Source organism: Syngnathus typhle, linkage group LG14 (assembly GCF_033458585.1).
Source record: "Syngnathus typhle isolate RoL2023-S1 ecotype Sweden linkage group LG14, RoL_Styp_1.0, whole genome shotgun sequence".
Taxonomy (NCBI): domain Eukaryota; kingdom Metazoa; phylum Chordata; class Actinopteri; order Syngnathiformes; family Syngnathidae; genus Syngnathus; species Syngnathus typhle.
The window spans coordinates 10970105-10995000 of NC_083751.1; the positions used below are offsets into that span (position 1 = coordinate 10970105).

At 47.0% G+C, this 24896-nt stretch overlaps 4 protein-coding genes and 1 long non-coding RNA gene across 12 annotated transcripts; 1 reads left to right on the plus strand and 4 right to left on the minus strand.

The window, feature by feature from the left end:
• Positions 1-2433: 2433 nt before the first annotated feature.
• On the minus strand, positions 2434-6145 carry LOC133167076 (calreticulin-like). 2 transcript variants are annotated; one of them, XM_061297612.1, is made up of 9 exons: positions 5987-6145; positions 5466-5567; positions 4867-5070; positions 4550-4644; positions 4119-4328; positions 3455-3568; positions 3244-3387; positions 3067-3159; positions 2434-2727 (listed from the first exon to the last, which is right to left on the minus strand). In XM_061297612.1, exons 1-9 carry the CDS (start codon positions 6072-6074, stop codon positions 2566-2568), a joined length of 1212 nt encoding a protein of 403 aa, XP_061153596.1. In that variant the 5' UTR covers positions 6075-6145; the 3' UTR covers positions 2434-2565. The 2 variants fall into 2 exon arrangements, with proteins under 2 accessions (XP_061153596.1, XP_061153597.1); XM_061297613.1 differs by lacking the exon at positions 3067-3159.
• A 4-nt stretch (positions 6146-6149) lies between these two features.
• LOC133167077 (uncharacterized) lies at positions 6150-8468 on the plus strand. The gene is made up of 3 exons (XR_009717902.1): positions 6150-6271; positions 6911-7103; positions 7223-8468. It is a non-coding gene; the product is annotated as an uncharacterized LOC133167077 (long non-coding RNA).
• naprt (nicotinate phosphoribosyltransferase) lies at positions 6842-13487 on the minus strand. 3 transcript variants are annotated; one of them, XM_061297609.1, is made up of 13 exons: positions 13018-13487; positions 10483-10610; positions 10343-10425; positions 10144-10274; positions 9963-10078; positions 9628-9824; positions 9409-9546; positions 9243-9327; positions 9086-9166; positions 8918-9020; positions 8655-8809; positions 7037-7144; positions 6842-6949 (listed from the first exon to the last, which is right to left on the minus strand). In XM_061297609.1, the coding sequence occupies exons 1-13, from the start codon at positions 13265-13267 to the stop codon at positions 6866-6868; spliced, it is 1659 nt and encodes a 552-aa protein (XP_061153593.1). In that variant the 5' UTR covers positions 13268-13487; the 3' UTR covers positions 6842-6865. The 3 variants fall into 3 exon arrangements, with proteins under 3 accessions (XP_061153593.1, XP_061153594.1, XP_061153592.1); XM_061297610.1 differs by having other exon boundaries at positions 7037-7135; positions 9409-9549; positions 13018-13486; XM_061297608.1 differs by having other exon boundaries at positions 9409-9549; positions 13018-13485.
• An 884-nt stretch (positions 13488-14371) lies between these two features.
• On the minus strand, positions 14372-20383 carry eef1db (eukaryotic translation elongation factor 1 delta b (guanine nucleotide exchange protein)). 4 transcript variants are annotated; one of them, XM_061297606.1, is made up of 9 exons: positions 20265-20383; positions 16780-17810; positions 16121-16247; positions 15921-15992; positions 15613-15733; positions 15370-15485; positions 15110-15313; positions 14825-15019; positions 14372-14484 (listed from the first exon to the last, which is right to left on the minus strand). In XM_061297606.1, the coding sequence occupies exons 1-9, from the start codon at positions 20379-20381 to the stop codon at positions 14446-14448; spliced, it is 2022 nt and encodes a 673-aa protein (XP_061153590.1). In that variant the 5' UTR covers positions 20382-20383; the 3' UTR covers positions 14372-14445. The 4 variants fall into 4 exon arrangements, with proteins under 4 accessions (XP_061153590.1, XP_061153589.1, XP_061153588.1 ...); XM_061297605.1 differs by having other exon boundaries at positions 15110-15298; positions 15640-15733; positions 20265-20378; XM_061297604.1 differs by having other exon boundaries at positions 15640-15733; positions 20265-20378.
• A 234-nt stretch (positions 20384-20617) lies between these two features.
• Positions 20618-23623, minus strand: pycr3 (pyrroline-5-carboxylate reductase 3). Of its 2 annotated transcripts, none has more exons than XM_061298221.1 (7): positions 23530-23623; positions 22258-22354; positions 22115-22179; positions 21781-21960; positions 21491-21703; positions 21217-21309; positions 20618-21039 (listed from the first exon to the last, which is right to left on the minus strand). In XM_061298221.1, the coding sequence occupies exons 2-7, from the start codon at positions 22334-22336 to the stop codon at positions 20833-20835; spliced, it is 837 nt and encodes a 278-aa protein (XP_061154205.1). In that variant the 5' UTR covers positions 22337-22354; positions 23530-23623; the 3' UTR covers positions 20618-20832. The 2 variants fall into 2 exon arrangements, with proteins under 2 accessions (XP_061154205.1, XP_061154204.1); XM_061298220.1 differs by lacking the exon at positions 23530-23623 and adding an exon at positions 23187-23523.
• Between the last annotated feature and the right edge of the window lie 1273 nt (positions 23624-24896).

Genomic DNA, 24896 nt, shown 5'->3' on the forward strand with positions numbered 1-24896 from the left:
CTGCTCGTTTGCTGTCCCGTGCGCGCACGAAGCGCGGTGGTGCGTTTACGGGCAGTCGGAGAAATCAACGCCAACAAAAAAAATTACATCCAGCCTAGTTAAGACCATACCAAAGACTATAAAAATGGGACCCATTGCCTCCCTGCGTGTGTGACGATCATTGGGACTTAAAAAAAAAAAAAAAAAAAAAAAATTAAAAAAAAATTTTTTTTTTTGTACCCATGTATAATGCGCACCCCGGATTTTAGGACAATAAATTAGTAAAATTTTGCGCACTATACACGGAAAAAAACGGTAGTGTCTTTTCCTTAAATAGGTGGTGATAATGAGCAGAACCAAATATCACATCTCAGTTTTATCTGGGTTAGGAAATCTCTCTAGGAAATTGAGAGACATCCATTCTTTAATCTCAGCAAGGCACGCCTCAAGATTACAACAATCTCGCAAATTTGTCATCGCTAACGGCATATACAATTGGTTGTCGTCGGCATAACATTGAAAACTAATGTTATATTTACATACAGTGTCTCCATGCGGAATCATATAAATAGTAAAGAGTATTGGTCGGAGTACAAATCCTTGCGGGACACCCCACGTAACATTAGTGAGCTCAGAGGTCGTGTTGCCATGGGCCACGGGGTGGGTCCTGTCAGATAGATAAGAATTAAACCAACTAAGTGCTGACCCTGAAATACCAACGCAGGTTTTAACGCGATCTAATCTACAGTGTCGAAGGCAGGTGTTTGAATCCATGACTAAGAGATCACTGGTCACTTTAGCAGGTGGTGTCTCAGTGGCGTGGTCAGCTCTAAAACCAGCCGAATCGATTGTTAGCGACTGTGTAATCATTAAGCAGCTGCGCTACTACTTTTTCAAGAATTTGTCTATGAACGGGAGATTTGAAACCGGCCTATAATTACTGAGACGGTCCGGGTCAAGGTTTGGTTGCTTAAGTAGCGGTTTAATGATAGCGCTTTTAAAGCCTATTGGCACGATACCAGAGGAGACAAACAGATTAATTATATTTAAGACGGACAGTCCTAAAATCTGAAATAATTCTGTAACGAGTTTGGTTGGAAGTGGGTCGAGTAAGCACGTTGTTTGTTTAGCCACGCTAACTAATTGTGTAAGGCTTTCGAGAGACACGTTTTTAAAATTTGAGAGGGATATCGCATGATTGTCAGTTTCCGTAATCGGCAATCTTGACTGAGTGTTTGGAACGGTCACCGTGAACTCATCCCTAATGGGTCGAATGTTTCAAGCAAAAAGTTTCATGAACTCGTCAGCTGAGTGGGGGGAGCTATCGGAGGTCGGCTGCTGTAGTGTTAGCTTTGCACCCGTATCGAATAAGTATTTAGGATTGGTTTTATTGAGACCAATAATTCAAGAGAAGTGATTAGTTTTTGCTAAAACGAGCGCTTCTTTGTATTTTAGGAGGCTGTCACACCATGCCTGATGGAAAACCTCAAGTTTGGTTACATGCCAGTTGCGCTCAAGCTTTCTACATAATTACGAGTTTCATCCGTGAACCACGGAGTAGGCTTTCTATAATGAGTTTTAAGACGTAGAGGTGCTACTGAGTCGATGGCGTTTAACAGAGCCACATTGAATTCATTTGTGAGATTATCAATTGAGCCAATATAAGCAGGAAATGTGGCAGTTGCCAGCAGCAGTAACTCAGAAAGCACAGTCTTAGTTATGGAGTTAATATTACAGCTACAGTTGCTTTGATTGCACTCCTGTCGTTGACAGAGAGCTAAGATTTCAAATTTTATAAACGTAGTAATCAGACATAACAGTAGCCTATAGCGTACCGTTATATTTGAGGTTGCCAATCCTTGGGATATACCAGATCTTAAGTATTTCCATTTTCATGCGTTGCTGCCTGTATTGCCCGCGTAAAACCGAACGTATCAATTATTGTCTGACACGCCACAGTAAGTGGCTCTGACGGTAAATTTATATGGATGTTAAAATCCCTCATAATTATTAAATTATCCGCATTGGTCACCAGATCAGCCACGAATTCTGAGAATTCATCCAGGAAACCATAGTAAACCTCGGGTGGACGGTATAGAACAGCGAGATACAACGACGGCAAGGTTGTGGATCGAAAAACGAGAACTTCATACGTTTTAAATGCGTTAATCGAACGAGAGTTAAGTCTAAGATCGGAATTGGAGATAAGGGCTACACCCTACCCTTCTTATGAGGACACAACATGCAAACTCAGACTTCTAACCTTTTTCTTGAACGCAGACTTAATATAATCGGCTGAAATTTCATTAGCCTAGTGTAAGTTTGATTTGTGTGGATATTTTTGTCCTTAGAAGAAAACGAACACACGTTGAAGAAGTTGGACACAGGTAATGGTTGATATGAGGTGGAGGGCAATTGATACGCGATAAAATGATAAGATTTTCTAACAACGTATAAAATAAACATGATGTTTTTATGTATTTTGACCAAGTGATGTTAGCGTACTTCTGACGCGGATTGGGTTGATGCACACTTTTGGTAACCACATTGATGGCCAAGACACTCAACCCCTACCCAAATGCAGGACTACAGTTCAGTGTTTTTGAGTGTCCGCACTTCCTTGCGATCACCAGCATGATCACCAAAGTCAAAATCTTTATCGTCCTTCCTGTTATTCTCCTGCTCCTCTTCCTCCCACTTCTTCCTTTCCAGCTCATCTTGCTCCTCCTTCATCTTCTTCTCGGCTGCCTGGTGAGCACAAAAGGCAACAATCGACTGTCAATCACCAAAAATAGTCCACAAAAGCACAAACACAGCCCATGCATGCTAGCTTGGTCGAATGCATCACAAGTTGTCGGAAACAGCAGCAACATAAGATGGCTGCCCTTAAACTTCTTGAATCTTAAATTTCAGAGGCAAGGGGTCAATTGTTCGTCCCGTCATGTCCACGGTGAGGTTATTTTCAGTAGACAGGAAGTGGAACAATGGCCGCTCTTCAAGATAAAGAAAGAAAATGACGCCACGGGGCACCGGGCTGCCAGTTTGACACCCGATTGGTTGAAGAAGACGGATCGTCGCTTGTCTTACACGCGTGAGTCCCCAAGTCTGCTGGGCAAACTCTTCTGCTTCTTGGACATTGTCAGTGATGAGGAAGTTGTCAAAGATGGATCCGGCCTTCGTCTAAAAGGGGGCGAGACATCATGGATCGTGATAGGACGCTGTCTGTCTGTCCGTCTGTCTGTATGTCTGTGTGTTGCCGTTCACCTGCCACAATTCCAATCCCAGCACGCCAATGTTGTGGAACTTGTACATGTCGGCATCGTGAACGTACTCGGGGTTGGCGATCTTGGGGTGGACCCATGGGCCTTTGTACTTGGGGTTGTCTATCTGCCTGGGCATCCAGTCGCCCTGCCGGCAACAAGCAGCGAGATGAGGAGTTGACGGGCGGGCCATGTCCCGGCCGCTACAGACGCACCTTGTAGTCGGGATTTGCAATCACGCGAGGCTTCCACACACCATCAATGTCTTCTCGCCAGTCGCTGGGTTTGCGGTGTTTGGGGTCTGGGACGGTTTCTGGCTGATCCCAGTCCTGGAAAACAACTTTTTGTTCGTCAAAAGCCCCTTTTGCGCCGTCCTATCGGAGTTTTCCGCTATTTGTTCTTGAATGGCCATTCTGTACATAAGGTACCAAAGGCAGACAGCGTCGGGGAAAAACAGGCGACAGAATGAACTTCAAAACTCATTCGTCCTGCCGACTCCCTCATTTTTCAGATGGTCTAATGTTACAATTTCATTAGAGTTTTTTTGTACTGGTTTTTGTACACGTTTTCACCTTAAAAGGGTGTCACCCGGTCAACTTTTCTTTTCTTTAGCAAGAAAATGGCAGCAAACATGAGACGTCTCGACAGACACGGCACGACATGTAACGAAAGCCATTGTAGAAGTAACCGAGCAGGAAACAATGATGTTTTCCCAGGTATGAGAAGCAGTTGGACTCGTTCGAAGTACACTCGTTATTCTTGCCGAGCAACTTGTACACCAAAGCACTGGGCATGTACAGATTGATTCAATCTGGAAAGCTCCAGGCTGTGGCTTGCCTTATTTGGAGTCAGAAATGGTAAGAAGCGCGCCGCGCTCACCTCGGGCTTGGTGTCATCTGGGTCGTCCATGGTGGGCCTATCGTCCCAGTCGGCCGGCTTGCTAGCCAGGGGGTCTTTGATAGTCTTGGGCGGCAGCAGGTCCCAGTCGTCCTCCAGCGAGCCCGACGCCACCTCTGAGTTGTCGATCTTCACCTGGTACGTTTGGTCCGGACGCAGCACCAGCGTGTACACGTGGCTCAGCTTGTCGTCCTGCCGGAAACAAGCTCAAGTTCACAGCAGGCCCAAGAGTGGGAGACGCTCTACGGGGGGCTCGGATCAAAGTTGGCCTTTTTACATACAAAAGGAAAGAACAGTGTCATGTACCTGGAAAGAAACGCATTGACAAGTATTTTTCTGGAGAAATAGTATGAAAACAAATTCTGAAAAAACTTGGGGGGCCTCTTTCAAAAGGCACTGTGATTTTTGCTGACCTTGCACGGGATGTTTTTTTTGATAAGGTGTCCTTGTCCCTTGTAGTTGAGGATGACGTGCACTTTCTTGGTGGCCGAGAAGCAGATGTCGGGACCTGCCGCCAAACACAACCACCACGCCGGTCGGACCAATTTCGAGTGACATAACAAAAACAAAGGCCTTCCCTAAAGCCTGACTGGAACAAATTCTGCATGAGCTTTTAACATAGGGCTTTAAAGTAGTGTCACAATTTAAATGAGGTTCTCCAGTGTCAGACTTTTAGAGTAGGACCAAAGCCAGCGTTGTGCCGTGTGTAGCGTGGCCTTATTTTTCTGACCGAACATGATGTAGAAGGGGGAGCGGGTGTTCATCTGGGCCTGGTCGAGTTGGGCGTCAAAGATTTTGACGTAGCCTCCGCCGCAGTCCAGACCCTGCTGGTGCTTGACGCTGAACTGGATCACCAGGACTTTACCCTCGTTGCTGAACGACTCCATGCGCGCCGACAGCGCGTAGAAGTGTGCGTCATCGCTCGTCTGGATGCCTACAAGCAAACAAAGCAAGGGAAGACGTGTAAGACGAGAAACGATGACGCGCAACATTCCAGCGTGCTCTTCGCGACATCACAAACACCAACAAATCTTCAATGAGGAAAAACAGCTACTCTATCATGATGCACTTGATCAAAACAGAATCACAACATAAGAGACTGCAAATCATTAAAGTTTTAATGCTGCAAACCAATTGATGGTGCTCTCCTTCTGGTGTGCCTTCTTTGGACACTAAGGCCAGTATAACAGAGAAATGAAAATAGCTCTGCTTCGACTACTATATAAGTGACTCACTAAGAAGCTTTAATAGCATTTATTTTTAAAGAGGATAAAGAATATGTGTCTGCGAGTATTTCAGCATTTTTTAGTTGGATTTTAGCTGAATCACCTTTATCGAGCTCACTGTCACCATAGAATTTCCCGGCGCTCAACTTCCATTGACCGTAATCCTCCTTGTGCTTGGACTCCACCCATCGGTTTCTCCAACCGTCTGAAACGTGCCGCAAAACAGTTGATACTTTCAAAATAAAAGATAACGTTGACACTTTTCAGCTTGATATTTCATAGCATTTTTATCATCTAATATAGGGTTTGGGGGGATATCATATCATAATATCATAAAATATAAATATTGTAAAATGCCACTCCGCAGAGCAATGGTACATATCTTGGTACAAAAACATATGCATTTGTGTACCAAAACCAAAGATTTGGCATTCAACTATCCTATGCACGTGCTGCACGTTTTGTGCACAAAAAATGTAATCACTTTTTTTAGTACCACCGGTAATTTTTTTGTAACAGTGTATAATATTTTGAACCCACAAGCAAACTCTTTTGTCATTCAAAAGTGCCTTTTGCGGCCAGGGAGAGAGAAAATATAAAAAATCGCGCGTGTCCATAACGCACCTCCATCGAGAAACTTCTCCTTGAAGAAAACAGTGGCATGGACGCTGCAAGCGAGCGCGGCCAGGAGCGCGAAGACGGCGGGCGGCATCACTTGCTCGGCTTGACTCGGGCCTGAAGACGCCCAACCTCGGACCCAGTCGCGCTAATAAGGCGAGCCGGGAGAGCCAGGCACCTGCGGGCCGCGCTCATTGGCCGAGCGAGCCGGAACCCTCGGCCAATCAGAGGAGACCACGAGGACACCTTTCGGTAAGGTTCGGCAAAGATCCAACTCCGGGGAACGTTCAGGTGAGGTGACATTCAGGTTGACACTCCGAACTAGACAGTATGTGTATACCTAAACGCCTTCAAAAACATGTTGTATGTGGTTATGACTGACATCCTTGCAAAGAACACATCTGGCTTGTTGGTAAAAAAAAAGCTCGAGATCTCCAACGAAATGGACCACCGAAAATATTCAAAGCCAACTAATTTGAGCAAATTGTTTAAACTAATTGGATACTTAATTGCGAGTTATCTAAGACATGTTTAAAAAAAAAAAAGTCCTATTTGTGGATCAGTTTCGAGTTGAAAGATTGCGTGGCATACTCCGTGACGTCGGCACCTCTGGATAAATAAAGATGAGTTGAGTCGAGTTGCGTCTGTTGCAGTTTGACGCGCTCTGCTGGACAAGCGAGTTAAGCAGTTTGATCTTCGTCCTCGTTGCAGGATTCGCGACAGAAAATCGACTGAATAGAAACACATTTTGGCTCATTCTTTAACAGTTCCACACACAGTATTGGGAACATTGATTTACTTGGAACAAGTATTACACTCTCAATTGGCACTTGTGAAGATTAGCCCCAAGACACACACAGGTTTTGAAAACACAAAATATATCCTTTAATTGCCCAAAATCAAGTTGTTCTTTGTATTGTCTCTCCTCAGATCTGTGACCAAGGTGTGTAGTTTCTCTGATAGCGCCACCTGGTGGAAAGATGCAAAAAACGATGACGGCAAGGTTGTCTTCTGACATCTCTGGTTGAGTCAACACATTGAAGGAGTTTTGCTCACCATGTAGGCGTCGGGCCCTTGCAGTTGCTTATGTCGAGGGTGAAGGCTCTGGATGGAGCTCTGGACGGTAGCTTTAGTTTCTGCAGCACTGCACGACGGCTGCATCACCTCAAAAATGCAGCAGACACGTTCACAAGTGTTCACTCTGATATGACAGGTGTTTGTTTTGTTCGTGTCACTTTTCAGGAGATGCCAAAATACAAGCTCGTAGGACTCGGGAACTAATGATCGAGCAACTCGTTCGCAGCGATGCAGCTACTTTGCATATCAAATTTGCAAAGGAATCCAAGTTGTTTTTTCAAATAAATCAGGTAATTTGAACCTTATTAGGATGTTGCATCACGGTTTTTAATCTAAATAGTTTTTACAGTTTTTATAACCTGCTCTTTTGCACATTGCTATTTATTATGTGTCAAGAATTACGCAGTTCCTTCCTACGACCATTCAGCTCAATTCTTTTTCTATTTTTTTATTTGAGTGTAGACAAAATACATGCACTTCCAACAGCTTTTAGCTAACCAGCCACGTGTTGTTTGTTGTCTTTCGGGTTAGAGCAACGCCGGCATCTGGTCTGTTGACTGCCGCTTCTGTTCCGGACCGTGTACGCTACTTGTTTCGCGTTTTCTCTTTTTCAATGTGTCTCATTTTGTTTTACTCGTGTTGTCTTGTTTGCTGTTTTCTGTGTCTCTCCCGTCCACCGCGCATCTCCGCAGCTCCAGTCGCACTTATCTGTTCCCTCTCTCTCAGACTACCAGCTACGTTAGCCAGCTAGCTAACAGCCAGCTGGCTAAACCACCACCCTCCTGCCTCCTGGCTTGCTCTGGACTCGGGTGGACCCAAATTTGGATCTGCTACCTCTTCCCCCTTGGTTATGTCATCCACAAATTCAACCTGGACTTCCACTGTTACGCTGATGACAACCAGATCTACATACGCCCCACACCCACCCGAAACCCTCCCCTCACCCACCTTGAAACTTGCATCTCTACAATAAAAACACGGCTGACCCACAACTTCCTCAAACTCAACAGTGACAAAACAGAGCTCCTCCTCATAGGCACTAAATCCATCCTTAATAAAACTGGACCCATCTCACTCACCATCGACTCCTCGACCATCCCTCCCTCCCCTCTGGCATGCAAACTCTTCGATATCCAGGACCCCACCCTCTCCTTCCACCCTCATGTTAGCTCCGTTGTCAAGACCTCCTACTTCCTCTGTTGCATCACCAAAATCCGACACTGCCTCTCTCTTCCTGCTGCTGAATCCCTCATCCATCTCCTCCCGGCTTGACTACTGCAACTCCCTTCTCATTGGCATCACTGCTCCCTCCATTGACTTCAACTAGTCCACAACACTGTTGCCGCCCTCCTTACCCACACCTCACCTGTTTTCCTGTAAGCATCTTTGGGTCCTTGAAAAGGGCTATATATTGTTGAAAAAATTATTATTATCTCAAGGTACATAACTGTGGTATTCAAGGTACATAACTGTGGTAAGAGACCCTTCAGGGCCTTCCATTCTTTGTTCACCAAATATGCCTGTGGTCCTGCTGGCTCACAGAAAATTCTGTCCACACTTGTGTGTTAGCTTTTAGGATGAGAAGGATAAGACACACCTGGCCTCGGGCGAACATTTCTCGGTGCAGACAAATGACCTTGAGCGGAGTGACGGAGAGAGGGGCGGCGGCGGCCAGAGGGTGACACCTCAGAGGACGTCCGGCCTCTGGGGGGGGCTCCACGGCCACACACAGCAGGTCCAAAAAGGGATGTCCTGCACAAAGCCCGAGTGGCACAAAACATTGACATAAGAGGAGAGATGAAAAATTTAGTATTTATACTTTGTGACTCGCCGGCGCTGCTGACACGTTGCTCTTCTTACCGTCGGCATCCATCAGCCTGTAGACAGCTTTCCTTCCCGGTATGGTTCTCTTCTCTGGATCTTCACTGAACTTCATCCTGGGCCTACCCCCGACCTCCACAAGCTGCAAACGGCGACAGATCAGCACTCGACGGTCGGACCGAAGCACCACAACGATGATGACGATACCTTATAGACACAACCCAGCGACGGTTGTTTACTGCAGGTGACGAGATGCGTTCCGACCCCGAGCACATCAACCTCGTTCTCCTGAAGCCAAAAGGGACATGAACAAGAAAAGCAGACAGGGCGGACGCAACTAAGGTTCAACATTTGGTGCCTTCACCTTGTTGTTGAGTTCCACTATCGCTTGCTCTGAGATGTTATTGGTGGCAACGATGGTCAGTGATTCAAAGGCGGGGATCGAGAAGCTGGTGAGAGCAAAAAGAGGCGAGAGGGAGATGAGTTGGGAGTTGGCGGACGAAAAAAGCGCGGCGCGCCACCTCGCTCACCGCTCGTGACAGAGCCGGAGGGCGCGTCGCACATCCAGCGATTGCTTGCAGAGGTCGCCGCTGTCCAGACGGACCCCCAGGGGCCGATAGCCCAGCTCGCACAGTGCCAGCGCTACGGCGCAGAAGTTCACCAGACCACTGCTAAAAGAAGCGAGACGCAGGCGGCCGTCACATTTACAATCGACACGCAAAACAGATGCAAAACGTCGCCACACTTACCGGGCCACACTGTAGCTGTCGATCACCGGCAGAAAGTGGTGGGGGTAAGTGATGGCGTACGAGAGGAAGGCGGCCAACTCTCCCTCGTGGATCTTCCTGGGCTCTGCCCCCAAAAGCTCGCACACCCGCCCCAGCCAACCCTTGGTCAGCGAAACAAAGTCCACCTGGTCGGGGGCCCTCTTCACGTCGACAAGGGTCTAGTGGGAAGGCAAAAGGTGCAGATAAGAGCCCACTCTGATGGAAGCTCACAGTGTCACGAGATGGAGAGCTTTGGCATCACATGCCAGCGGGCCTCGCGCACATCTTGCGCGGATTTTGCAAGCATGCACACTCACTTGCAGTGAGACTTGATCCAGAGAGCTAAAGGAGGTGACAAAGGAGTGAGCCATGGTGCCTGTAACCGGGATGCCAAACAGCAAGCCGGCCTGAACGTTGCTGCTCACATCGAAGCCTGAAAGGCAGAAGTGGGACTCCTTCTGTATGCTGACCTCTGACCTCGCTCTGGCTCTGGCTCACCTCCAATATACGAGTATCTGGAAGCGCTCAGGCCTCCGTCGGGGCCCTGCGCCCTTCGGAGCCCCATCTCCAGCAGCTTCCTGCGGGGGCCAGACGCCAGGCGGAAGCGGGCCGCGTTACTGCAAACCAGACTAGAAGAAACAGTAGCTTTCGTCAGGAAATGGCTTTTTGCTGTCATTTAGCGGTGCGTTCGAATAACCTGGCATAGTTGACGAGACAAAGCAAGCTGGTCTCCAGCAGCTGGACCACAGCCAGAGGGCCGGCAACCTCCATCAGAGGCTCCTGCAGACACAGCACGTGTCAGTGCATGCCAGCCTCGCTCGCCATCACGCATCTCACCCGGGCAAAGACCACCGAGCCCTCCGGGGCACAGCGCAGCGTCACACCCGAGCAGTCCACGCTTCGCAGAAACTTGAAGAAGGCGGGCTCCGTAGCCGCCGGTAAAGCGGAGCGCAGGAAGTCCACATCTACATCAAAGAGAAAGGATGGAAAACATTCTCAATCTGTTTGCTCTCACACATTGTCACGTCCTCTCGCATCGAGCAAGTCCTCACACTAAATTGGATCATCCGCAAAGGAGCCATTAACATAATATGCAGATCACTCTTAGTCAAGAGTGAGATGGAGTGTCTGTGTTATTGAAGAAGGAACCGATACTGACACTTTCCGCGACATGTTGACCTGTTCTTGAATCAAGTTTAAAAAAGACAAAAGCGTGAGGGCAAACGGCTCGCAGCATTGACGCAGTGACGCGCACAAAGTTGAGCTCCTTTGCAACAAGGATTATGCAAAGAGCTCACGCAATTATCATTGCTTTTTGGTGAAGTGTTCAATTGGTCTTTGAACGCACTTCACGTCAACAGCAGAACGCAAATGAACTAAAATAAAAAACTTTCTAAAAATGGAAGTTGACTGATGCAAACGAGTGTTCTTTATGTTTTTTATTGAGAACAAGCTGGTGCTGTTGCCGTACGGCATCGGTTTTCGCTTTCCACTCAAGGCGTGCGCACTCCCACAGCAGGGATACAGATTTTCACGGGGGTAACTACTTTGGCACACACCGGAACTACCGTTTTTTTCCATGTATAATGCGCAAAACTTAACTACCGTTTTTTTCCATGTATAATGCGCAAAATTTAACCAATTTATTGTCCTAAAATCTGGGGTGCGCATTATACATGGGTACAAAAAAGAAACTTTTTTTTTTTTTCTTTTTTTTTTAAATCCGGATATGATACGGTGGCCGCCATTACAGATGCGCTTTCTTCTCTGCTGTTCACTTCAAACACGCTCCATACGAACACAATGGTCTCGTATCAGACGCTTGCTCGATCACCTGCTCGTTTGCTGTCACAATGTACCCTACACAAATCCGAAACATTTCTTCGCTATCGAGTTTGCTAGCGCATGCGCAGTAATACTGACCAGCAGAATATCATCCGGTTGATCCCAAAGATGATATTTTTTCTGAAATAATTTTACGTTTACAGACTTAAGTAGGAGTCAAAATTTGGGTGCGTATTATACATGGGTACAGGCTTTTTTCCAGCATCAACATGCCATTTTTAGGGTGCGTATTATACATGGGGGCGCATTATACATGGAAAAAAACGGTACATGAACTGACAAGAAATACAGCAACGACCATCTACGATATCTGCGTCAAAGTTAAAGCAAAATCTTACCAAGAAGAAAACTCACAACTTGGAGATATCAATTGGAGCGTGGTTATCCTCCTTTAAATTCTGTATCTCAAAGAAATTCACTTCAAAATCTTACATTTCACCAAATTTGTTGGTATTGACGTTTTAGGAGCAATTGTGATCCAAAAATTACAATTCATCTACTCGGCAACTGTCGTGTTACTTCTAAATTTTGAACTGTTAAAACCTAAAACAAAATATCGCTAAAACTAGGAAATGGTTTTGAATTAAAAAAAAATCACATAAGTTACATAGTCAATGTTCTATTATTCTTGGGAAAATTTCACATTCACAGAGCAAAACATAATCTTTCTTCTTCACTTCCTGTTTTCTTTTCTGAGCCGAGATCATATGTTCATGTCTTGTGCCTCGTTACAAACAAGAAATTGTCTATTGAACAGAGATCTTTGCTGTAACCCTTGATTAAATGGAAAATGTATTTAAATTTTGAATTCTATACGTTTATGTTTTAGGAGGGTGCAGTTTCAATTCCACCTCCGGCCCGGCCCTCCCTGTGTGGAGTTTGCATGTTATCCCCGTGCCCGCGTGGGTTTTTCCGGGCACTCAGGTTTCCTCCCAAATCCCAAACACATGCTTGGTAGGCCGATTGAGTTCCCCAAGTGTGAGTGTGGGTGCGAGTGCGGATGGTTGTTCGTCTTTGTGTGCCCTGCGATTGGCTGGCAACCGGTTCAGGGTGTTGTCCCCCGCCTACTGCTCAACGACTTCTGGGATAGGCTCCAGCACCCCCGCGGCAACAAACGGTATGGACGGATGGACGTTTATGTTTTGCAGGCAACCTCCAAATGCAAAACTTGGAACGTCTGTATGCAACTGTTTCCTTAAAACAAAAAAAAAACATCCCTTTTGCCAGCAAACGTCGTTGCCACTTTGGAACTGACGGCGAACCTTAACGTGCACAATTGTGGACTGTTGGACAATCCACAGTAGTCCAACAGTTCACTGTTCTCCAGACTTGAGTGAGTGAGTGAGTGAGGGGGGCCCCACCTGTAATGATCTTGTGTTTTTGGAATTCACGGACGGTCACGCGAACGTGTGGTGGGCTTGCTGTTATGCAACCAAATCCCAATACAAAACATTGTGACGTGCGCGCACCGAATTAACCCATCTTGGCGTTAAAGTTGACATGAAACCTTCCTGAATATTTCCTCACCTTGGTCTGTGAAGCGAAAGTTGCGCAAGAAGAGCAGGCAGTCGCCGAGGCCGGCGAAGATCGCGAAGCAGCCCCGAAAGGGGTTCTCCCTGAAGTAGAGCTCGAACACGGCGTGCTCGTGGTGCCGCCCGGCGCGCCAGTAGGCGTACGCCATGGTGAAGTGGTACAAATCACTCAGCAGCGGCGGTACCCGCTCCAGGATGGACCCCTCCGTAGCGGGTACACATGTGCTGCTGCAAGGCGCTGCCATCTTTTGCAAAGTCTCGCTTCAAGTTCACAGTGTGTCGCTGGGACTTGGACACGCACGCACACACGCGGAGAGCTTTTGCTCCTGTTTTAACTCCCTCCCCACTGTACGGCGTTACAGCGCGCTGTACGCCAAAACCAACAGACACAGCTTATTCCCCCAGGCTGTTGCTCCGATGAACGCTCACCATTCAGAGACTCGGTCATCACTGCAATCACGTCCTGTTCTCGTCACTTAAATGTTGTAGAAACTGCGATTAACCGGAGTCAGATTCCCTGTTTGGCGTGCATAAACTTGTTCAATAAAACTGATGAATGAAATTAAGAAGCAAAATATAAATATTGTAATACAAAAACGCAGAGTTTTTGATCCTGTCGGTAAACATGTTCAAGAAGTTAAATATGAATATTGTAATACATAATCAATACAAGTTTGAAATGAAGTCAAATATTAATATTGTAATACAAACCGAGCTTTTGATCCTGTTGGCAAACATGTTCAAGTCAAATATGAATATTGGAATACATAGTGAATACACGTTTGATAAGAGGAAGCAGTGTGACATGACTGCTTTGAAGTTGAAGTATTTGTGTACACAAACAGTAAATGAATGCATGCAAAACATTGAGCACATTACCCACCTTGAAAAACAGTACGTACGACCGTCTGGCACGTCATAAACCGAGAATCCCCAGTCAATAAATTGCACAAATCACCAACATTTTCCAAAAATAGTCACAAGAAAAATGCCACATAAACGGCCAATTAGATTATTCAGTCACTCGACTGTTAAATTAAATTGATGCATCGTAGTTAAAAATGTGTAACGTTTGTATGGACTAAAAGATATCTACATCCTCTCTAGATGAAGGCCATCAATACATATATGCAGTATTTTGTATTGTAAGATGTAGCACAGCGGGTCAGCTGCTTTTTTTTTTTGTCTCGATCACCCCTCGGTCTGGATGAGGTGCCGTTCAAGTGTTTGACATGTCAGCAAGTGCAGAGGGAGCTGGGAAGGTCAATCAGCGTCCACGGTGCCCAGGCACCTTTAATCCAAGCGAGCTCATTCAAAGACTCGGCTTGACACGTTGGCAGTAATGAGGCCTCAGTGCAACAATCTTTTATTAAGTGACAACATAACGAGGAGTGGCGATGGACAGTACGCGGCGAGTAATGACTTAAATCTTGTTGAAAGCGGCCACGTCGACACTCTGAACCTGAAACGACAAGAGCAAAACATTTGACTCTAAAGAAATAGCAGCACTCGCGTTCACCGTTCGGAAGGATCTTGCGAGTTATCAACGTGGCTTTCTTGGAAAACATCTAAAGCAAATCCACCGTATTTTATTATGTATTTTTTTCTCTTGGGAAATCAGAGTCTATCTTAACACCAAACTTAACAGCCCGAGAATTCGGAAAAGCAGATTGGGGCAAATTTGGGCAACGTGGCTAGCGTTCACTAACCTGAGGGGTACTAACATTTCTCACTATTAACTGCTCTGATTGTCCACTCGCTCAGCTGTCTCTTTATTCTTAGCATTGTGGAAGGCGACTCACATAGTCTTCAAACTTGGTGATCTCCTCCTCCAGCATGTCCGTCCCGACCTTGTCATCTTCCACCACACAGGAGATCTGCAGCTTGTTGATGCCATAACCTACGGGGACCAGCTTGGACATCCCCCACAGCAGACCGTCGGCTTTCACCGAGCGCACGCAGCGCTCCAGCTCGCCCATGTCTGTTTCGTCGTCCCACTGAGGAGACAGCGGGACCAGTACGTGCCTTTTGAAACCAGGATGTGCCTTTCCAGCCTTTGGAGCGACCAACGGTTATTGGACTCTTACCGGTTTGACGTCCAGTAAGATGGAGGACTTGGCGATGACTGCGGGCTTCTTGGCCTTTCGCTCGGCGTACTCTTTCAAGCGCTGCTCTTTGAGTTTTTCCGCCTCTTGGTCGTCGTCGTCGTCACTGCCAAACAGGTCCACGTCATCGTCGTCTTGGTCGAGCTGCTGTTTTGCGATGCTGCCGGTGTGCTGCGCAGCCGTTCCCTGAGTGCAGTCAGTTTTGGCGGCAAGTAAAAGGCGGCAAAAGTGCGCACACTCACGTTTGTGTAAGGCGCCAAAGGAGCCGCCGTGACCGGCACCGCAGTCACCGGGCTTTTCTCCAAGACAACGACTCGACATTCCAGCTTGGAGAGCGATGCCCTCAGGTCTTCCACCACTAAAAACGCCCAATCACAGTTGTAATACCATCAAAAACGTGTTGGTTCAAACCAAAAAGATTGGCAGCACACTTTCAACCTGCAATGGTGAACTTGATTCTGCAAGATTTGTTTGACGATTTTTACTTTTCAAACAGCAAGAAATGGCAGCACCTCGATTTAAGGTCTTGTTCTCCAGCTCCAAGCTTTTGATCCGAGAGATGAGTTCTTGATCAGCCGCGCCGCAGCCGCTACTGGTGCAGGTGCTCTGGAGCACAAGAACAAACACAAAACAACATCGTGATTGCGCTTGATCGGGATGTTTGCAATCCGTATTCGTGCTGAGGAAATTTAAAATTGCTTCTTCACGGGATAGATATTGTGGCCTGGCGTATCGACGGTCTGGCCTTGGCTTTCATGTTTGATGGGAGAAAAGCACACAAGAGCAAACTCACGCCCGCCAGTGACTTCTGAATGTTCTCGCGGGCGCGGGCGATGTCTTGAAGAATGGCGTTCGCTCCCGCATCCTTCGCAGAAACGACAGACAAATGCCTTTCAATGACATGTGCGACAACATCGAGACACGTTGCGTCCAAATCAACTGAATTTGAGTAACCAAGTGGATTTGCTCAAAAATGCGAGAGGCGGCACTTACAGCAACCTTCGACGTGGACTGCGAGGAGGCGCCGACCCGCTCAAAGAAGCGTCGCTCCGCCTCATCGTAGCGACTTTTGTCCAACCAGATCTTCTCCTGGGCCAGAAAGTTGACCGAGTTCATCTTGCTGAAGACCAAAAGACAGACAAGCGGGACGTGAACCAGCAAGATGTAACAAGCAGTCATGTGAATCACACTGACGGGAAAAAGAGTAAAACAAAAAGGCCACGCCCCTGTGGACGTGCCATGTTTTGGGGATGTGAGGCCTTTCAAAGCTTTCACGTCTGCAATGTTTCCAGCAAGCACTTATTTTGCTGATTTTAGTCAATATCACCCAAACATGGCATTTGAACAGGGGTGTGTAGACTTTTGATATCCAGTGTATGTAATGACAGTTATGACACGTGAATATGATAACACACTGCAATCGCGCTAAAATTAGTTCCACTAACTAGACGAGCAGGTTACATTTAACAAGCCCAACACAAACACAACAACAAAAAGCAAACTTGTGAGGTCATATGCAACAATTCAAACAATTGTTCAAAAATGGGAAAAATTAACTACAACAAATGAATGAATTAAAGAAGACCATTTGAAAAGTTGTGGAGGAAATGAAAAATGCCTGAAGCTGATCCCGTCTGCGGGCGGACTCATACTTTGGGCCAGCAGTTGCGGATTCTGCGGATGTTTGCGTTTTGGGCCTGTGAGATTTGTTGGGCGCCGACGCTTCACCTCCACGGCGAGCGTGGAAACGCATCTCGGCCGCATTGAACCGCCACTTGTCCAACCACACCCGCTCGCTGTCTGGGTGAAGAAACCAGCAGAGCGCAAGATGGGGCTGCCTCCGGCGCTTGGTCTCGGCCGGCTCCTCCTCCTCCTGGATGGGGTGCAGAGCGTGGAAAACCTCGGCTTTGCCCTCTTGCGCTCGGGTGACGCTCGGGGGGAGCAGGCCACTCCTGGGGGCGGAGCTACCGGGCGACTGTCTGGACGAATTGTTGGCGTACAGGTTTTGGTGGAAGGCGGCTTCGGCGCGATCGTACAGCGGCTTCTCCAGCCACACCTCTCCAAACATTTCTGCTAAAACAGCAGGCAGGCCGTTGACAGAGTGGGGAGGGGTGGGCGTGAGCGCCCTCTGCTGGGGGCCGGTGGCACCGGGAGTCGGCGCCTGAGACCTGTAGCCTTTGTCGGGCGATTGGGCTGCTGCGGGGCTCTCTGAAGCCTTCTGGATGCTCGAGCGCAGGGACTCAGACTCATCTTGCGGCAAAGCTTTCTTCCTGGGTGAAGAGTTGTTTGGTGGACTCGGAGCCGAGCCCTTCGACTCGGACGAGTTTGCCAGCCAGCACTGATAGAGGCTCTCCGCTCGCTCGTAGGTGCTCCGTTGAAACCAAACGTCGGCGCATTCTGAGCGCAGCGCCATCAGTCCGGCTCGGCCGTCGCAGTTCTCTCGGGTTTTGCCTTTGCCGTTCACCTTCTCGGAGTTGGACGCGCATTTCTTGCCGCGCCGCCTTTTTCCACTCGGCTTGGCATCACCGTCGGAGCTTTGGCTTTCTGGAGAAGATGACGTGCCCCCATTTTGCCATGCGAAGCCGGACGCGTTTCGACACTTGCCGAGCGGGTCGGCGGAAGAGTCCGCCTTATTATGGTCCGGCGTAGCCGCGGCGCAACACTTGGAGGCCTCCTTTGGCATCTTTGGTCAGTTAACAGGAAAAAAGAGAACAAGTAAAGGCTTGTGCATTAGTTGGAGTAAAGCAGCACAAAGTGACTAAAGACCCGTTCACACGTGCCGCGCAAAGTGCGGTTTTGCGTTCACTAGCTCTTGTGCACCTGATTCAGCCACTTGCCACGTTTGCATTTCATGGACAGAAAATCTGGTGGGAACTCAAATTTAAAAAAATAATAATAATAATTGTTTGATTCGCACGTCATCCTTGGCCATGTGAACACAAGGAAGGGGCTTATCTTGCTTAAGGTCAAACGTCAGATCGCTTTTGCCCAGGCAAACTAAATCTTTGCTGACAGACTTTGATAACACAAAGAATACCGTTTTTTTCTATGTATAATGCGCAAAATTTAACTAATTTATTGTCCTAAAATCTGGGGTGCGCATTATACATGGGTACAAAAAAAAAAATCACAGATGCGCTTTCTTCTCTGCTGTTCACTTCAAACACGCTCCATACGAACACAATGCTCTTGTATCAGACGCTTGCTCGATCACCTGCTCGTTTGCTGTCACAATGTACCCTACACAAATCCAAAACATTTCTTCGCTATTGAGTTTGCTAGCCTATGCGCAGTGATACTGACCGGCAGAATAACATCCGGTTGTTCCCAAAGATGATCTTTTTTCTGAAATAATTTTCAGACTTAAGTAGGAGTCAAAATTTGGGTGCGTATTATACATGGGTACAGGCTTTTTTCCAGCATCAACATGCCATTTTTAGGGTGCGTATTATACATGGGGGCGCATTATACATGGAAAAAAACGGTAAATCAACATTTCAGTTCTCACATGCCAGATTCATTGGCAGTGACTGAGCCCAGTTTGTTTCACTGCGGAACGGTCAAGGTGGTGCTGGCCTTCCGCCACTAACAAAAACCTTCAACTGTAGCGACAAGTGTGAAAGGGAAACTCCAAAACTGGAGACAAGTCGGCTTCAGAGGTCCTTCTTGGCGGACAACAGCAGACCTCCAATATCAAGCAACGTGCAAGAGACTGATATCATCATGCAAATGGGCAAGGCAAGCAGAATGACTTTTTTTTTAATGATAATTCCGACTCAAAGGACATTGGAACCTTCAAATGCAACATAAACCCAGAACAATGACATTCAGACTGGTGCCAATTTATCCATGCGGATACCGTAACAATGCCAAATTGTGGAGGCCAAAGTGTCAGGAGGCATTCCTCGTGCAAGCCATGCAGTTGAGACAACATTAATGCTGCTTGCATGAATGCCCGACATGCCCCCCCCCCCCATCCGTTTCATGGGATGAACATCAACGGATGGCGAGTCATCTTTTACTGCAGTCAAGTAGCAGGTCGCAATCAAAGTTTTAACTCACCGTCCTTGGCAAGTTGCAAATAAATTGCGCAAATGTTAATCCAGTTAACCGCAAGCCATTGGAAGAGAAATTTTAAAACAAATCACAATCTTGCAAAGAACAAGTCAGTCTGGGTCAGTCATAAAATACAGAAGAGATATATTCACATAAAAACATTTCCAATGCTCTCAATTAAACCTCTGAAGTTGAACTATTTGACATGTGAGGCTGGATGACTCTAAAATGGTTCTAATTTCAAGATACAGCTTCCATAACATGTCAGGGACAGACGTGGCCGCAGCAGGAAAAGTGAAAAGCCCAAAACAACCACCAAAGATATTCAAGGTCGATTTCAAGGTCAAGGTACAACACCCCATCCCTACTGCGAATCCTGGACGAGGCAATGTTGTATTCCGGTACTGCTCAGCTGCATTGTGTGCACGGCGATTTGAATCTGTGCAGGCAGGGTACAATGAGGGGTCACGATGAGCACCGTATTCTGGGGAGAATTGTGCCCAATTTCCGGCTATGGGCAACGGAATAATTAGTGTGACGATCTCTGATTCGGTATGGGGAACAGGACCACTAGCCATTGTCATTCATTGTGACAGTATATATTCCCCTGCCTAACCTTCAAACGGCAGTAGGTGACCGAAACAGAATTAATGTCAGGGTGGTGGACTGCGAGGAAAATGAGGGGGAAATCCCACATTACCCGAGTGAGGAGGAGATGGTGCAAGATGTCGCGCGATGCAGGAGGCTAGGCAGCCGATGAGGCTCAGCAGTCGGCGTTCTTCCTGGGATGGCAGCGTCGCAATCTGCTCCTAACGTCTACCGGAGCTCAAACCACACTGACGTCATTTGGTTTGAAGTTAACCATCACTACGACAAAAGCAGGGGCGAGCCTTTGCTTTCAGTCGGTACCCCGCTAGGCTCGGCCTCCGGCTCGCGAGCCGTCCGTCTGCTAGCCGTGGCTAACACATGGCCGGTACCTAAATCACTGGCGGAGTCTTTCTCGTTGCCTCGGTCTTTTCCCAAAGGCAACGACAGCAAGCGACGTAGAGTCCCCAACCCGCTCGAGGCCACGTTTACTTACTGTTTGTTGCTCTGCTCGTAGTGGAGGCGGCCAGTGGACGAAACGTGAGAGCGGCAAGGAAGGAGCAAGGAAAGACAGGAAGGCGAGGTTGGACGCATGCTCGTCATGTGTCAACATGGGGGAAGGGGACAAGAACCACGTTTGCGCCTCGCTCCTGTGACGTTGTGATGTCACTAAGGTGCTCAAATTAACATATGGCCTATTAAAAAAAACCATTTGTAACCATTGAATAAAGTATAGCTCCAGAATTCCAAAATGTATCGACCATACCACTTTAGATTTTTTTTTTTTTTTTGGGTGAACAGTCTCTTCTTCCTGACACCAGTAATAAAGAAAATTGCGCTAAAGCAACGGAGTGGTAACCTTTTTATTTGAGTTCAATTTTTGTTCTATTAGGTTTTTTTTCAGTTTAAATATCAAAATACTTAACAGACAAACAATATTTGAATGATGATAGATGATACAAAAGGGGTCAAAAGAAATATTTCATTTTTAAAACTTTTAACAAAGAAGGAAAGCTATTTCGCCGTTAAGACTTGACAGAGTTTCAAGTGGCCATAAAGCATTATTATATATTGCTCCTTTGATCGGCAGACTTGCGACCGAGCTCCCTTGCTCTCTCGGTCGCAGACTCCACCGCGGTCATGGCTGCCGCCCTCACCCCTCCTTGTTCCAGAGCGTGAAGCCCGTAGATGGTCGTCCCACCCGGGGTGCAGACCTCTGAGCGGAGCTGAGCCGGATGCTTCTTGGACTCGAGTAACAATTGGCCGGCACCCTGCGACAGAAAGCCGCGACACTGAGCCACTGCCACCAGAAAATAAGTCGTACTTGCAGAAGTTGTCAAGACTTTAAGGTAAAGTCAAAAAGAGCGAATGGTATTGCTCGCTCACGCCGACCCCGATTGGCACAGATTGGAGACAGCCCTAATTTGTAGCTCGTCAAGGAAACTGACCAGAACAGTCTGAGCTGCGATTCTTTGGGCTAGAGCGCCGGGCATGCCCATTTTAACAGCTCCTTCCGCCAAGGCCTCCGCAAACACATAGACCTGGAGAGGAAAGATAGCCGACTCAGAAACCGTCCGCAAAATTCGCTGTATAGGTTGAAGAATTGCAATATGTGAAAATGATCAGTCATAAACGAAATACAGAATATCCTGTATATGCCGTGGCCAAACATACGCTAGCTAGCATTTCAGTCGTCTGGGTTATTCAAGCCAGCACACTCACAAAAGCAACCCCACTCCCACTGAGTCCGGTGTGGATATCAATCCAGGCCTCAGGTCCCTCTTCTACCAAACCACAGGGCTGCAACAAGGAGCACAACAGGGCACCATGCTCATCTTTGGCGTGAGTTCCTCGTGTGAACAAGAGGGCACCTTGCAGAACCACGCAAGGAAGGTTTGGCATCAACCTGATGACACACGAACCCGCTGGCAGGAGCTACGAGGAAAAAACAAACAAAATGCAGTGACTTGACAGAAAGAAGAGACATGAGGCTCACTCTTTGGGCCGCTCACCTCCTCCAAGGTTGCCAGGGTGACCCCCGCCGCCACGGACACAATCGTGTGCCTATCAGTGATGTGGAGTGAGATCTCCCTGAGAACAATTGGCACTAAATGAGGTTTTACTGCCACAAAGATAATATTGGAACTGCAGACAACCTCCGCGTTGGAGTGAGTTGTGGAGATGCTCAGCTCCTGAAACCAAAGAAAAATGCGAGTTGCCACTTGGTGCGGTTTCATAAAAACTGTACAACCTAACTCAAAGTGTGATATCAGTGGACTTTTTGACATATTCTCCAAACTGTTGTGAAATAAAACAAGATGATATATGATGCAACAAAAGTGTTACCTGAAAGCGTCCGAGGTTCCTGAAAGATGGGGCGCTCACTTTGACATTTGTAGGAAGAACATTCCCTTCAAAGACACCATCAAAAACATCAACGTTTTTGTTTCAACACGCCAGCCTGATTGTGTTACGTCTCAAATACTGACCACCAGACAAGATGCCCTTGGCGATGCCAAAAGCCATGTTCCCTGCGCCGATGAAGCCGATTTGTAACTCGGAGTCCATCACGGATTCAATTTTAATCTGCAATGGTCAGGTTAGACAAAAAGAATGGGTCAACTCGCAGGGCCAAGCAGCTTATTTTGGCAACAAGACAAGGCATTGCACTTGGATTCAAGAGTCCAAGAATGATTCAAAAATAATTATTCCTCACTGAACAATGCACAACAAAATAAAATTAAATTAAAAAATCAACTTAACACCACACAAACAAAGCGCGTTTATGTTATGTAAATTTGTAAATGATCTCCGTAGGACATGTAGCAATATTAAAATGACAACGAAATCGGATTTGGTTTTGTGGCTAGTTTTCTAACCCGGAAGTAAAAGGCCCGGTGGACTCTGCCCTAGCAGTTGGCGTGCCGCTTTCGTGACGTCACCCTGAAGCCGGCTGCCAAACAATGAATAGTAAAGATGGGAGAACATATCGTAGAGCCCGACATTCTCGATCCAGAGTCCTTTCACGACTTGGAAGTGCACGAAGCACCAGACACCCCGAAGACTTTTGCAGGAGGTTTCTGATCGGTAAATAAATTGTTTAAATGCAAGTCTTTGGATGCCTCGCTTTCATTCAAACTTGGTTGTCATGTTGCTGCTGGGTGCACGTGTGGAACTTGTACAAACAATGTCCACGAAAGAATGGACCGTTTACTGTCAGGAAATTCAGAATTCATCATTTGCTTTTTTTTCATAAAAAATATTCAAAATTAAAATGCACTCTCGAATTCTCTTTCGGGCATACACAGGACTTGTCGACGCTCTCGTGCGAAACTAGCGCGGCTTGACAACGACGCTAACGTTAGCACATTCGTGCTAATATTATGTCATAGTGAAGCGAGCGGTTTGATTTGCTTACAATTCTGATCTCTCCTTCAGGTTTGATGGAAGGAATCGCGCCCGTTTTAAGATTCAATCTCACGGCCAGTCCACTTTGGTACTGGCCAAGGTTCGCTAGGCAGTCCTCGGAGAAATGGCCATCACAGACGTACAGCTGTTGGTCGCTTGCTCGCGTGCTCCCAAAAATAAATTCCAACCATTTCTGGCGAACATTTTTATCTTTAGGAAGACTGAACAAACTCATAAACCTTTCGCAGCCAAACACGCATTTTCGCCACTTGCACATTTTCTAAACTAAAACGTCGCAACTCCAAAACGTATAGTTGCCAGGAGTCTAATTTGGTGCGAGAGGAACTACTTGCCTGGCTGCAGAGCGCACTTGGAGGCGTGGCTCACCGTGAGAAGGGTCTGATGACTCACTTGTGATCACCGTGGGTTGGACCTCAGCGGTGGACTCAGCCCACGCGGATTCTTGTCCTTTAAGCGCCTTCTTTTAAGGAAATATTGACACACGGGCATGCTACTGGGCGCTTCAGTTTCAGTCACCAAATGCCACCTTTATGTACAAAATGTCATAAGAGGCATAATGACATTACAGCGCCATGGATCTAGAGCACGGGGCACCAACACTGTGCCCGCGGGCACCAGGTCGCCCGTGAGGACCGCACGAGTCGCCCGCAGGACTGTTCTAAAATTAACTCAAATCGCGGCACGTCAGTGAGCTGCATCTATTTATTTTACAGTCAAACCTCGGTTTTTGAACGTCCTGGTTCTCGAACAAATCGGAATTCGAACAAAAAATTCGAGATTTTTTTTTCTGTGGTTGTCGAACAAAATTCGGAGGTCGAACCTCGCGAGATGAGCCGGGAGGACCCGAGAAAACCCGACCGCGCGACCCGGATGCCGACTGACTCCGTTGTTATTGTATTTTCGTTGCTTTGAGGATTGTATTAACTCCAAATCATGCCTCCAAAGAAAGCAAGTGGGAGCAGTAAAGCCATCCTAAAACACAAAGACGCTCTTAAAGCAATGTGACAGTGAGCGCCCGGCGGTTGCGCAATCGGACCAAATTAAGCTCCCTGCGCACTGAGGTCCACTTAAATTTTGGAAAGTACATCAGGACTTAAAAAAATATTTTCTAAATTTCAACGATGGCTCTGTCACAATAATGCGACCAGCGCGGGGAAGTTGCGCGGTGGGCGACGCGCTACGGTTGCGCGTTCGGCGGTGCGCTGCAGTTGCGCGATCGGACAAATATGTGCAAATGAAAAACTGCTTAAAAAAGGCGTTTTTTGTCTTGAAACGAATTAAATTTTCTTCCATTATTTGTAATGGGAAATATAGATTCGGAATTCGACCGATTCGCTTCTCGAACTGCCTTCTGGAACGGATTGTGGTCGAAAACCAAGGTTTGACTGTATTTTTGCTATTCTTGTTAAAATCACACTTACATGTGAACTGGAAATGGCAATAACACATAGTGAAAGCCAAATTGAGCAAATTGGCTATTTCAGAAGTGTGTGTCAAACTCGGTTTAGGAAAGGTTGGTGACTTCTGAACTAGAGAATCGTTGGCGGCGATGGCTGCTTAAAGTTGCGTTGATCACAGTTTCTGTGGGTTTTTTTTTTTTTCTGCTTCCATGTTATCCTGCTTTACCCACGAAGTTGTTTGTGTTGAAAATTCCGAGGGGGTACATTAAAATTGTGAGGCGGTGTTAGTGACGTCGAAA